Raw genomic sequence first — 14,277 nt, 5'->3', positions numbered from 1 at the left:
AAAACAAAACACACACACACACACAAAAGAGAAAGATTCAGAGCACTCAGTCTTGGCTCAGTTTAGAAAGTTATCAGAGCTATCTAGAGCCACAAACAAAATGAGCTACTTGGTAGAGCATGAGTTTCCTGACACTGGAGGTCCTAGAGTTGCAAACCTTCTGGTAGGATTTTGTAAAATCATAAGGGGTAGACCTGGGTGACCTTTAAGAGCTCTTCTGACCTAAGGCACAGGTGACCCAGTGAATTAGTGGAGCCCACAGGTCCTGAATCCCTGGCTACTACCTTTGTGTAAGGCCCCACTGGTTCTTCACAGCAACTGTTTTTCCCAGCCTGGCCCATGGCACTGCTCCTGCGGACTGGGGCATCAATCGTGTGTCTGGAACAGTTTTACTCACAATTCTTGGTGCAGAGGTAAGGAAGATAGGAGTGTTTTCAGATCTGGTGATTTCAAGAGCTGAGGCAGCATGCCAGGTTGATTGATAATGACCTGCAGAACTCTGTAATAACCCTCTGAGCTAAGCTGAGGCCTGGAAAGTAGGAATCCTCTTACCCCTAGAATGCTGCTGTCTGCCCTGGCTATCCATACTTCCTCTCAGTCTGAGGACTTATGACCTTGTTGAAAGGCTTTGGGGTGATAGAGGTGAGAACTTATTTAAAGGACTGGACCTCCAAAGACCCTAGTTAGTTGTCTATGGGTCGTGATCAAGGTGGCTCACCTATGAGGTCTCTATTAGAGTAGCCAACTAGCAAATGCCTTCTCAAGATGGTAACTGGGAATGTTGGTTCTAGAGGTTGCATCTGGATGGAATTTGCTCAGTTTCAGACTGGGACCTATATTAGAAGTTCATCGACCTCTGTCCAAGGCTGGCTGGGTCTCAGGAGCCTATAAGGAAAACTGAACCAGGCTTTGCATGGATGCCATTTGGAGGTCCCAGCCTCCTTGGGTTAAAAGCTACATGGATCTGCATGGAATTTCTCACCCATTAGCAGAATAAAGCTGGGAGGTGCCCCCGCATTTACTGAAGAGGAGATCATGTTCATTCCACCCACCTGAGTAGCTTGAATGTTCACATTTCCTTCTCTTAAGAGCTTCCAGACCACAGCCATGTCTTCACTGGTCTCCGCGGAAGCCAAGGGAGTGATCATTACGGCAGTGTAGCCAGCTTTGTTCTGATGGTCCACGTTGCAGACGCCTGCAGGGAAGCAATGGGTGCTGGAATGGCTCCTGAGGAGCCAGGAGCCAGATTCCACTTTAGCCATTTCAATGGGACACTGCTTGTGGGTTAGAAGGCCACAGAATAGAGCAATGCTTTCCACAGGTGGAGCCCGTGGTTTACATTTGTAGCAGTCTTTAAAGCTGGTTACTTTTCTTGACAAGTTTTCTGAGGCTACCCAGCAAGGGAGGTCCAAAACAAAGCCAGAGATGGCCAAAGGGCCAGTGGCCATGACTTCGTTTCCCAAACTGGAGCACAGGATGTTATTCCCATTTTACAGATGAGGACACTGAGGGCCAGGGAAGTTACATAATCCACTCATGAGAAGTGGGCGGGAAACACTCAGGTCTATCCGGCTCCAGAGCTCATCCCTCACCTGCCCCCATGTCTGGAATGCCACCCACGGCTGTGCGTTTTAGGTTTCACACTCACTAGCTCATGTTTGTGTGTAACTCTTAAACCGATGGCTGTGTTTGTAGGTCCTTTCTGAGGACCTAGGGGTCTACTGTGCCATGTACCAGAAGCATGAACACCATGGGATAAACATGGGAAATCTTCTAGGAACAACCATCTCACTTGAAAAATGGAGGGAGAAAAAAATTCCACAATTTTTATATTAAAACAATTAAGAATTACACTTCACAATACAATGAAAACCTGGCATTATTTGTTTACCTATTTATTTTTCTTGAGACAAGGTCTCACTCTGTCGCCTAGGCTGGAGTGCAGTGGTTCAGTCTCAGCTCCCACTGCAACCTCTGCCTCCCAGGTCCAAGTGATCCTCCCACCTCAGCATCTCAAGTAGCCTGTAGGTGCCCGCCACCATGCCTGGCTAATTTTTGTATTTTTAGTAGAGACACAGTTTCACTGTGTTGGCCAGTCTGTTCTTGAACTCCTGACCTCAAGTGATCTACCTGCCTCAGCCTCCCAAAGTGCTGGAATTACAGGCATAAGTCTCTGGACCCAGCCAACAACCTGGTGGTGGCGGTGGTTGTTGCTGTTGTTGTTTTGAGACAGTCTCGCTCTGTTGCCCAGGCTGGAGTGCAATGGCTCGATCTCTGCTCACTGCAACCTCCGCCTCCTGGGTTCAAGCGATTCTCCTGCCTCAGCTTCCTGAATAGCTGGGACTACAGGCATGCACCACCATGCCCAGCTAATTTTTTTTTAATGTATTTTTAGTAGAGATGGGGGTCTCACCACGTTGGCCAGGCTGGTCTCGAACTCCTGACCTCAAGCAATCTGCCTGCCTGGGCCTCTCAAAGTGTTGTGATTATTACAGGTGTGAGCCACTGCCCCTGACCAAACCTGGTATATTTTTAAGACTAAGTATAGCAAATGAGAATTCTTTTTTTTTCCCTTTTTTTTTAACCTTGGCATCTCGGCTGGGCGCGGTGGCTCACACCTGTAATCCAAACACTTTGGAGGCCAAGGGGGGCGGATCACCTGAGGTCGAGAGTTCAAGACCAGCCTGACCAACATGGTGAAACCCCATCTTTAAAAAAAAAAAAAAAAAAAAGCCTTGGCATCTCCTTATTATTATTATTTTTAACACACATCCTCACTGAAGAAGCAAATGAAATTCTAAAGAAAGTTCTGCTTTGTAGCCCTGGGGATATACATCCATATTCCTTTCCACCAAAGGAGAGGTAGGGGATCATCAAGCATAGACTGATACCTGTTATGTAAATGAGCCTACCTCTCAAGGGCGATAGAAAAACCAAACGTCTTTGTAGTGTTGCTTATCTGAAAAATTTATGTTGCTTTTTTTTTGGGTAGGGGGACAGAGTCTTGCTCTGTCTCCCAGGCTGAGGTGAAATGGTGCGATCATGGCTCACTGCAGCCTCGACCCCCTGGGTTCAAGCAGTCCTCCCTTATGTAGCTCCTTTGGGCAACAGAAAAACACTTACAGTAAATCAAGTCACTTAGACTTTCTTAGCATTTCCTCCTTAATAAAATGGGGATAACAACACAACCTAACTTGTAGAGTTATTGTGAAATGAATTGAGCTTATTTATTTATTCACTGGGACAGGGTTTGGCTCTGTTGCCTAGGCTGAGTGTGAGTGCAGTGGCGTGATCTCACTGTAAGCTCTACCTACCGAGCTCAAGTACTCCTCCCACCTCAGCCTCCTGAATAGCTGGAACTGCAGGTGTGTGTCACCATGCCCTACTATTTTTTGTGTGTTTTTTATAGAAACAGTGTTTCACCATGTTGCCCAGACTGGTCTCAAACTCCTGGGCTCAAGCCATCCACCCACTTTGGCCTCCCTAAGTACTAAGATTACAGGCATGAGCCACTGTGCCCAGCCTAATATATTTGAAGCACTTAGAACAAGCCTGTCCAACCCGCAGTCCAGGACAGCTTTGAATGTGGCCCAACACAAATTTATAAAGTTTCCTAAAACATTGTTTTTAGCTCACCGGTTATCATTAGTGTTAGTGTATTTTATGTGTGGCCCAAGACAATTCTTATTCTTCCAATGTGGCCCAGGGACATCAAAGATTGGACATCCCTGACTTAGAAACATGGCTAGTACACAGTAAACACTCAATAAGAGTTCACTGTTATTACTGTTATTGTCCAGAATGATATATATATTTTTTAAGGTGGACTCTCACTCTGTTGCCCAAGCTGGAGTGCAATGGTGCTGTCTCAGCTCACTGCAACTTCTGCCTCTCGGTTTCAAGCGATTCTCCTGCCTCAGCTTCCTGAGTAGCGGGGATTATATGCACCTGCAACCATACCCAGCTAATTTTTGTTTTTATTTTTAGTAGAGAGGGGGTTTCACCATGCTGTCCAGGCTGGTCTCGAACTCCTGACCTTAGGCGATCCACCCGCTTTGGCCTCCCAAAGTGCTGGAATTACAAATGTGAGCCACCATGGCTGGCCCAGAATGATATTCTTTTAAAGTTTAGGTATTCATTGTAAAAATCTGGTTTATGAAAAAGTGTCAATTAGGGCTATTTGCAAGTTCTATGTAAGTGGAAAAAAGCAACATTTGTTTGATATTCCCTCCACCCCACAATTTTTCAAACAATTTTTCAGAAATGTGCTATGATAACACGAGGCCATCAGTGGAGACAGAGGCATCAGTCTGCCTCATTTATCAGCAGTTTTCCCTCAAGCTCCTTGGACCACTGCCATGAGCCAGCAGGCGATGAAAGCTAAATAACAACTCCATGCATCACCTCATAGCTCTGTCCTGATACAGAAGCGAACATTTGCACTGCCTTGTGCAAATAAAATTTTTAAAATTTCTATCCCTTGACTATTTTATGTTTGCTTTTAAGATGTGTAAAGGAGGCCAGGTGCGGTGGCTCACTCTTGTAATCCCAGCACTTTGGGAGGCCAAGGCAGGTGGATCATGACACCAGGAGATTGAGACCGTCCTGGCCAACATGGTGAAACCCCATCTCTACTAAAAATACAAAAAAAAAAAAAAAAATTAGCGGGTCATGGTGGCGTGTGCCTGTACTCCCAGCTACTCAGGAGGCTGAGGCAAGGGAATCGCTTGAACCTAGGAGACAGAGGCTGCAGTGAGCCAGGATCGCACCACTAGACTCCAGCCTGAGTGACAGAATGAGACTCTGTCTCAAAAAAAAAAAAAAAAAAAAAAAAAAAAAAAAAATTTTAAAAAAAAAAAAAAAAAAAAAAAGTGTAAAGGAGCCTCAGAAACATGATTTTTAGCTCTCTAGAAACATGATTTTTAGTTTAGTAGAATGAGGTCTGATGCCTCCCCAGAGGCTCAGAAAAGGGCCTAAAAGGGGCTAAGGACCCAGGACATTATTTATTTGTTTATTTATTATTTTTGAGATGGAGTTTCACTCTGTTGCCCAGGTTGGAGTGCAGTGGTGTGATCGTGGCTCACTGTAACCTCCGCCTCCTGGGTTCAAGCAATTCCCCTGCCTCAGCCTCCCAGGTAGCTGGAATTATAGGCATGTGCCACCATGCCTGGCTAATTTTTGTACTTTAAGAAGAGATGCGGTTTCACCATTTTGGCCAGGATGGTCTTGAACTCCTGACCTCAGGTGATCCACCTGCCTTGGTCTCCCAAAGTGCTAGGATTACAGGTGTGAGCCACCGCATCCTACCAGGATCCAGGACTTTACCGCAGATGCTTCAGAGCAGCCATCAGGCAGCAAAGCCCACCCTCCCTGGAGGTGACAGAGGAGCGAGGCTCTCACCAGAGCATCCTCTGACTCAATATGCCCTGCAAGGGCATTTGGCAAAATGAAGGACGCACCATTTGGGATTAAGCTGGCAGAGGTGTACTCTGGCTCTATTCTCAATAATAATGAGTCACTTCCATACAGCCCTTTACAGTTTATAATGTTTTTTTCTGGACGCTTGACGACCGCCTCTAAGGACAGCCCAGGTTTGGGAATGTGACAGATCCGTCATCCTCAACATCTCTTCTACAGATGATAGAAAGTAATGACTCTGTCAACCCATTCTCCCCAACCCCCTTCTTACTTTACCTTTATGGCTATTTACCTATTTCACTATGTTAAAGGGAAAAGCTTCCAGACCACTTTAAAGTTGATGAGTATTAACTGGATTCTTCACATCAGCAGATATTTATAACACCCAAATTTTAGTTGTTTCTTCTCTGTCCTGGCCTGGCCCACCCAGAAACTTCTAACAGGCTGCAAGTCTATGCGCTACTTAAAGACAAGGGCCATACATTACTGGTCTTTGGATTCTTCACGCACATAATGGGTGTTTCCAAAGTCTCACAGTGTCCCAGAAGCCTAGATTGTGGTAGTAGAAAAAGCCCAGATTCGGAGGGTGACACATCTCAGTTTGAATATGGATTAGCTTCTTACAGGCTCTGTGACCTTGACTGCGTTACCTGACATGTCAGCCTCAATTTCCTCACTTGGAAAAGGCAATCAAGATCTGCTTCACAATTCCTGCAAGGATTGTACACGACAGTGTATGTATATCACACTAAGCCCAGTGTCTGGGATGAGGATAACACTGAAAAAGCAGTGGCTGCTATTATTCACGTACTACACTGACACCCAAACACTGAACACAGTAACAGAACACAGAGCCGTGCCCCACTGAATTATGTGCCTTTCTCAATTAATCTACCATTTTGATGGTATCCGTGCATCCATGAAGAACCAAAATCAATAACATCAGCTCACTGCTAGCTATAATTTAATCTTCTTTTGATGGTGTGAAAATCAGAAACAACTTCAGGCTGTCATTATGTACATTGCCTTTCCCATTCAGCTGAAGAGACTCAAAGCTGCTTAGCAGAATTTTGAAGACTTGGAAGTTTACTGGAATTTAACCTAGCTCCCAAGAGTCATCCATCGCTCATTCATTTAACAGACATTTTTACTCAACACCTACTAGGAACCAGGAACTGGTCTAGGTGTTGGGGAAACAGACAGGAACAAGGCAGACAGGCCCCTTTTGAGTGAATTAACATTCTGTTGGGTAGAAATGAAAAGCAAAGAGTGTCTCAAAAAAGAAAGAGAATGCTCCCTTAGAGAGAGATGGGGGCAGGCACTTTAGAGAGGCACCCAGAAGACTTCTAAGGAGGTGACATTTGGGCTGTGACTTGAATGATGAGAAGGAGCCAGTCACAAGAAGAACCTCAGGGGGAAGAGTCCAGGTGGAAGGTTAATACAGAAATCCCAGGAGGGAATGACCTTGGTGAGTGAGGCCAGCGTGGATGGAGTGGAGGGAAGGGGGAGAGTGTGGCGGCAACAGAGACTGCCTGGGCAGGTGGGAGCCAGGGAAGGCAGAGTCCTGAAGGCCAGGCTGAAGAAGCCGCCTCCTACGCTAAGAGCAATACGAGGCCACAGGAGAGATTTTAGCCAGACAGGACCGGAGTTGGGGAAACTCAGACTTTTGATGTCCATTTAAATCCCCACCTCAGGCCTCCTAAAAGAAGGGGTACGGATGTAGCATATGCTCCACCTCCTCGACACCAGAAAAAGAGCAATGGGACTGACTTTTCTTTTTTCTTTTTTTTGAGACCAAGTCTTGCTCTGTCACCCACTCTGGAGTGCAGTGGCATGATCACAGCTCACTGCAGCCTCAACTGCCTGGATTCAAGCGATCCCCTCCCTCAGCCTCCTGAGGCATGTACCATCGCGCCTGTCTAATTTTTGTATTTTTGGTAGAGATGGGGTTTCATTATGTTGCTCAGGCTGGTCTTGAACCTCTGAGCTTAGGCAATCTACCTGCCTCAGCCTCCCAAAGGGCTATGATTATAGGCGTGAGTCACTGCGCCTGCCCCAGTATTGACTTTAAACCCCAGTAGTACACTTAGTCATTGGGTCATCTAGGGCAAGTTTGCTAACTTTTCTGAATGTCACTTTCATCGTCTATAAAGAAGGATTATCATCTTATTCCTTTTTTTTCCCCAAGGACCCAAGGAGTCTCTCCATTCCCCAGGCTGGAGTGCAGAGGCATGATCACGGCTCACTGCAACCTCCGCTTCCCAGGTTCAAGCGATTCTCCTGCCTCAGCCTCCCGAGTAGCTGGGACTACAGGCGTGTGCCATCACGCCCAGCTAATTTTTGTATTTTTAGTAGAGACTGGGTTTCACCATGTTGGCCAGGATGGTCTCAATCTCTTGACCTCATGATCTGCCCACCTTGGCCTCCCAAAGTGCTGGGATGACAGGCCTGAGCCACCGCGTCCCACCAATCATCCTATTCTAATAATAAATTTTTATTATTAAATGAGTTAGCTCATGCTAAATACTTAGCAGTAGGCTGTATCTGTGGGGATCATTTGGGGTTTATGCCTTTGGTATGTGTCCTCCTAAACACCCCCAGACGGCCCCCCTAAACTCATGGATGACATCTGACTGGGGCGTGTGCACTTCTGCTCAGCCCCATCACGCACCCATCTTTGTTTGACTGTTAACTACCCTTTCCAGTCTGTAACCCTGATTCTACTCTCGCTTTCCTGAGAAGATCAAGGCCATCTGAGGCCAGTGGCCTCCACCTCCCTACTCTCCTCAACATCTCTGTGCACTGTTGCCCACTTTCTCCTTTTTTTGCTTCCATCTCAGAGAAATGAATAGCCCAGCGTCTTGCCTCGGCAGCCCTCACCCACCTCTGCGGTGGAGTCCAGGCTTTCCTGACTCCCCCCACACCCTGCTTTGCCAATGGCTTCTCTCTTTTGTATCTTTCACCTCTCTCCTTCTCTCTGTCTTTGATTCTTCCTGTCAGTCTCTATCTCTCTCCCTTTTTCTCTCCCTGTCTCTCTTCCTTTTTCTATCTGTCTCTGTCTCTCTCTTCCTCTCCATCTCTCTGTCTGTCTCTCATTCCCTGTCTCTGTCCCCCACCTTCTCTGTTCCTCTTCTTTCTTGGATTCTTCTTCTCAGTCAAAAAATACGTTCAGATCGTCTCTCCTCAAACAAACACACAAGACCAACTCTCCGTAGGCTCTCCCGCCGCCTTCAGCCGAGACTCTCCATCACTGCCCTCCCCAACCCAGGCGCTTTGCTCCTTCCATCCTGCTAGCCCGTTTCCTCCCAAGATGCCCCTAAAGCAGCTCTCTCCAAAGTCACCAGTGGCACCCCCTCGTCCCCTCCATCTGCCAGGCATCATCCTTCAGGGACCCTGCAGAATCTGACACAGTTGACAATCTTTGTTCTTCATGGGCTGTCCTTCCCCATCAGCCACGATCCTCTTATTTCTTCTAGTTGTCACACAACTCTGTCTGGGTCTCCTCCACTGGCGTGCTCCCTCTCTCTCTCTCTCTCTTTCTCTCTCTCTCTCTGCATAGGATAACCAAGAGCAAGACAGGCCTCCTCCCCTAATGGCCTCATTGCATGTGCTCTAGCAGGTCCCACCCAAAGCTCTGTTGCCCTTTCATTTTACATCTGGAATTCTCAATAGCCTTTGCATAGCTCCACAGAGATGATCCACTGGAAACTAAAAATCTGCTCCAAACTGAAATATTCTTTCTGCTTCCCCCACATATGCTCCTTCTCCTGCAGCCCATGTTCTTCTCAACTATCCAAGCTCAACAGAGAGCTCCAACTCGTCTCACCAGGCGGGCACTACCTTCCCAATGGTCTTTTTTTTTGAGTCAGGGTCTTACTCTGTTGCCCAGGCTGGAGTGCAGTGGCACAATCTCGGCTTGCCACAACTTTCGCCTCCTAAGCTCAAGCGATTCTCCTGCCTCAGCCTCCTGAGTAGCTGGGATTACAGGCACGCGTCACTACCACCCAGCTAATTTTTGTATTTTTCTTTTTTTTTTTGAGATAAGAGTCTTACTCTGTCACCAGGCACCAGGCTGGAGTGCAGTGGTGCGACCTCGGCTCACTGCAACCTCTGCCTCCCAGGTTCAAGCAATTCTCCTGCCTCAGCCTCCCGAGTAGCTGGGACTACAGGCACGTGTCACCACACCCAGCTAATTTTTTTGTATTTTTACTAGAGACGGGGTTTCACCACGTTGGCCAGGATGGTCTCGATGTCTTGACCTCGTGATCTGCCCGCCTCGGCCTCCCAAAGTGCTGGGATTACAGGGGTGAGCCACTGCGCCCGGCCTAATTTTTGTATTTTTAATAGAGACAGGATTTCACCCTGTTGGCCAGGCTGGGTTTGAACTCCTGACCTCAAATGGTCCACCCGCCTTGGCCTCCCAAAGTGCTGGGATTACAGGACTGAGCCACCATGCCTGGCCTCCCAGTGGCTTTTTGCTGTTTGGGTCCTACCATCCTCACCTGATGCAAGCCCTCACTACCTCTCTGTGGACCTCTGCAATGGCCTCCTGTCTGCCCTGCCACCTCCTCTCCTGCTCCCATCACTAACCCACCTGTACTGTCAAATGACTCTTCTTAGAGAATTCCCCTGGTTATGGAGTTTCCTATAAAAAACCTGCACTGACTGCACTGACTTCCTGGGATCTTCCAAGCAGGGTTCAGCCTGGCACTCTAGGTCCTCCATTTCTCCATGCGGTGGCTCTAACTCTCTCTTCCAACCTTCCCATCCCATCCAGACTAGGAGCTTTCTGATGTCCAGGCATTTTCCCCTGTCTGACCTCCATGGAGTTCCTTCTGCCTGGAACACTGCCTACTTGGAGCCCTACCTGCTGCAGTGCACCTTTGCCGCTCTCTGAACTAGACGCGCTCTCATTTCAGTTCCTAAATCACATTTTCCATCTCTCTCTTTTTTTTTTTTTTTTTTTTTTGAGATGAATTCTCACTCTGTCACCCAGGCTGGAGTGCAGTGGCATGATATCAGCTCACTGCAACCTCCACCTCCTGGGTTCAAGCGATTCTCCTGCCTCAGCCTCCCGAGTAACTGGGACTACAGGCCTATGCCATCATGCCTGGCTAATTTTTTTGTATTTTTAGTAGAGGTGGTATTACACTGTGTTAGCCAGGATGGTCTTGATCTCCTGACCTCATGATCCACCTGCTTCAGCCTCCCAAAGAGCTTGGATTACAGGTGTGAGCCACCCGCACCTGGTCCTCCATCTCTCTTTCATGAGCTATCATCTGGCTCCATCCCAATTGCTCGGCTGTTAGCAACCAGGAAGTAGAGGGCTCACCTGGCTCACCTTTGCATCCCTGGTAGTAGCCAGTATGAACCTCATGGGTAGTCAATTAATATCTGATGAAGGATGAATGAACCAAGTTGAGTCAAATTAGTCAAATGGAGCCATGACCTTTGTTAAAAAGTATCTTCTAAAGACAGGAAAATGCCATCTTCCCTAAAGGCAGTATGGGACAACTCTGGAGCTGGACAGACTGACTGAATACAAAACCTGACTCTACCCTTTACCAGCACTGTAACCTGAGCAAGTTTACAACTCTTGAGCCTCAGTTTCCTTAACTGCAACATTAGAACAATACCCAACATCACAGGAATGCTGTGAAGAACAAATGGGGCAAACACAGGTAAAATGGTGTAGTCCAGTTCCTGGAACACAGAGGGAACTTTAAACAGGGAAGCATTTCCTTGCTAGAAAGAAATGTGGTACAAGAATTGCTCTTCAAGTCATTCCATCAAAAAGACACCTAGATTTGTATGCTATCGCAGCGTAGTTCACAACTGCAAAGACATGGAATCAAACTAAGTGCCCATCAACCAATGAGTAAAGAAAATGTTTTACACACACACACACACACACCATAAAAAAGAACAAAATAATGTATTTTGCAGCAACTTGGATGGAACCGGAGGCCATTATCCTAAGCGAAGTAATTCAGGAATGAAAAACCAAATACTGCATGTTCTCATTATAAGTGGGAGCTAAGCCACAGGCACACTGAGACATACAGAATGGCATAATGGACAATTGTACCAGAGACTCAGAAGAGGGGAGGGTGGAAGGGGCTGAGGAATGAGCCTATTTGGTACCATGTACACTATTTGGGTGATGGGTACACTACAAGACCAGACTTCACTCTACAATTCATCTATGTGACCAAACCACTTGTACCTCTAAAGCTATTGAAATTTTTGAAAATTTTTTTTTTAAATTGCCCTGTCCTTCAAGGAGGGACCCAGACTGTATGAATGCAACCACTTCTGACCTGTCTCCAGTAGCAGCTTCACGATGGAGAAGTTGGAGTGGGACACACTGTAGTGAAGAGCCGTGTTCCCATTGCGATCCGCCAAGTTGACAAGCAGCTGCAGGAAGTGTGGGGAGTGAGGCTGGACCTCGCAGAGGTAGGCGGCCACCACGGCAGGGCTCGATGACTTCCGGCTGGAGACGCGGAACCACTCTTGACTGATGGTGTTCAGGCTTTGCCTCTGAAACCCCAAAAGAGACCAATTCCAAGAGGTTCCATGGCCAGCAAAGGTTCCTCCCTTACACAAGGAAAGCCGGCTTTGGCCTCTGTCCCTTCAGCTCCCTCCAGCTCACCATGTGACTTATTCCTGAAAGGCTCAGAGCTGGTGGGGTTAGGAATGCAGCAACATACTTTGTACTTGTGCGATCGCTCCCCTCTGGGAGTGGAAACGAGAATTGGGAGGATAGCGTAGTAACCACTAACAAGGTACTTAACTGGAGACAGTTTGAATCTGCGGGAAGTTCAGCTCATACCCCCGCTAAGAAGTTTAGCTCACACCCCCGGCATGCTCACAATTACAAAGGCCCTCTCCTTCCTGCTCACACAGCCAGCTCACACTGACCTTGCCCCAGACTCTACCAGGACTCCTGCGTGTTTTTAATAGGCATAGCTGGAAAATCGCAACATCTTACTAACGGGAAACATGCATGTGAAGACAAACAACATCCCCAAATGTATGCTTGAAATAAAACCCAAACAGGTGTGCTTGACATGTTTGGCTTTTAAGCTTTGCAAGGACCTTGAGAGTAAATGGTTTAACAGCCCACGGCAGACCCTGCTAACTGTAGCATTCAGCTCCTCCGGGACCACAAACGAGAAGCGTTCCAGAGCCGATGACATCAACTCTGTGTGTGACATGACCTCAGTGTTTAAAGGGTATTTACCTAACAGGGAGGAGAGGCTATTGGGAAGTGATTATGATAAATGACTTCATACTCATGCCGGGAAGAGTCCCGGACTTGGAGTCGCTAAATCAGTGTGACCTGGTTTAATCCCTGGCTCAGCCTTGTGAACTTGGAAGTCATACAATCTTTTTGAACTTTACTTATCCTATCACAAAATGGGAGTAAAAGGGGACTAGTCCTTTACCTTCCATAGCTCTACAGAGTGAGGTCCTTACACAACCTGCTTTTTCCTCTAAGGTCAGGGCAAGGGAGACGGTATCCTGCGCTTTGATTCTAACATGGGTGTGGTGCCAGGCTTGTATATCCTCTGATCACTTTTCTAGAGCAGAATTCATGGAATCTTTTGTGGTTGAAACACTTTTATAAATCAGAGTATCTCCTTTACCCATGGAATCTTCCAGAAAATCTGGAGAAAGATCCTAATATTAAGAAACAGAAGGGTGATTTTTTTTTCTGAGATAGAGTCTCACTCTGTGGCCCACGATGGAGTGCAATGGTGCGATCTCAGCTCACTGCAACTTCCATCTCCTGGGTTCAAGCGAGTCTCCTGCCTCAGCCTCCCAAGTAGCTGGCATTACAGTCATGGGCCACCATGCCCAACTAATTTTTATATTTTTAGTAGAGATTGGGTTTTGCCATGTTGGTGGGTCTCAAACCCCTGACCTCAGCTGATCCACCTGTCTCAGCCTCCAAAAGTGATAGGATTATAGGCATGAGCCACCAAGCCTGGCTGAATGGTGAACTTTGAATGAAGAACTAAGAAAGACTTTAGTTTGATAATTCAATTAAGAATAAGTGACAGGAGTTTTGATCAACATCCACATCATATATTTGTTCTTTCTTCTTCTTCTTCTGTTTTTGAGACAGGATCTCATTCCAATGCTGAGGCTGGAGTGCAGTGGTGCAATCACAGCTCACTGCAGCCTTGACCTTTGGGGCTCAGGTGATTCTCCCACTTCAGCTTCTGATTAGCTGGGACTCCGAGCACATGCCACCATGCCAGGCTAATTTTTTGTATGTTTTTTTTTTGTAAAGACAGGGTTTTGCCACATTGCCCAGGTTAGTCTCAAAGTCCTAGGCTCAAGCGATCTGCCCGCCTCAGCCTCCCCAAGTGCTAGGATTACAGGCGTGAGCCACTGCACCCGGCCCTACATATTGGTTCTTTAGAAAACAACAACAGCTAAGATATAACAAAAACGAGTTGGGTAAGTAATAAACCTGATGAATTGATTGTTTTTACTTCTAGGGGTCTTTTGCAAAGGAGAGCAAAACAGCTTTTAAAAATGCTTACGGGTTGTTCCACCATGGGTCTTACAACTGCTCTCATAACTTGGAAAAATGTGCCAATATCCCTTGATTATGAGTAGAATCTCTATTAGTTTAAATCTCTGTAGGCCATGAAGGTGTGAAGGAGCACATGCGTATTTTCTTGTTTTCGGTCTCTCAGCCCAGAAGTGCACTTCAAGAAAAACAGTCATGACTACAGAATTCAACGTCAGGGTTTAGGGGAATGGAAGCATGCCCTCCACCACCTTCATTTTATTGATGAAGAAACAGAGGCCCTGAGCATGGAACTGACTTGCCCATTATCTCCC

At 46.8% G+C, this 14,277-nt stretch overlaps 1 protein-coding gene across 3 annotated transcripts in view; it reads right to left on the bottom strand.

Moving 5' to 3' along the window:
- The window catches only part of KANK4 (KN motif and ankyrin repeat domains 4), a 90,772-nt gene that overhangs the window by 15,613 nt on the left and 60,882 nt on the right, over positions 1-14,277 (bottom strand). For all 3 annotated transcript variants that reach the window (XM_017541592.1, XM_037743131.1, XM_037743130.1), the window contains exons 7-8: positions 11,739-11,958; positions 1,053-1,195 (exon numbers count right to left, since the gene is read on the bottom strand). In XM_017541592.1, the coding sequence (XP_017397081.1) occupies positions 1,053-1,195; positions 11,739-11,958 (363 nt within the window). The remainder of the gene's footprint in view (positions 1-1,052; positions 1,196-11,738; positions 11,959-14,277) is intronic.

Source organism: Cebus imitator, unplaced genomic scaffold (genome assembly GCF_001604975.1).
Source record: "Cebus imitator isolate Cc_AM_T3 unplaced genomic scaffold, Cebus_imitator-1.0 Scaffold135, whole genome shotgun sequence".
Taxonomy (NCBI): Eukaryota; Metazoa; Chordata; class Mammalia; order Primates; family Cebidae; genus Cebus; species Cebus imitator.
Note: the sequence above shows the minus strand (reverse complement) of the source record. Positions and strands in the feature narration are given on the sequence as shown.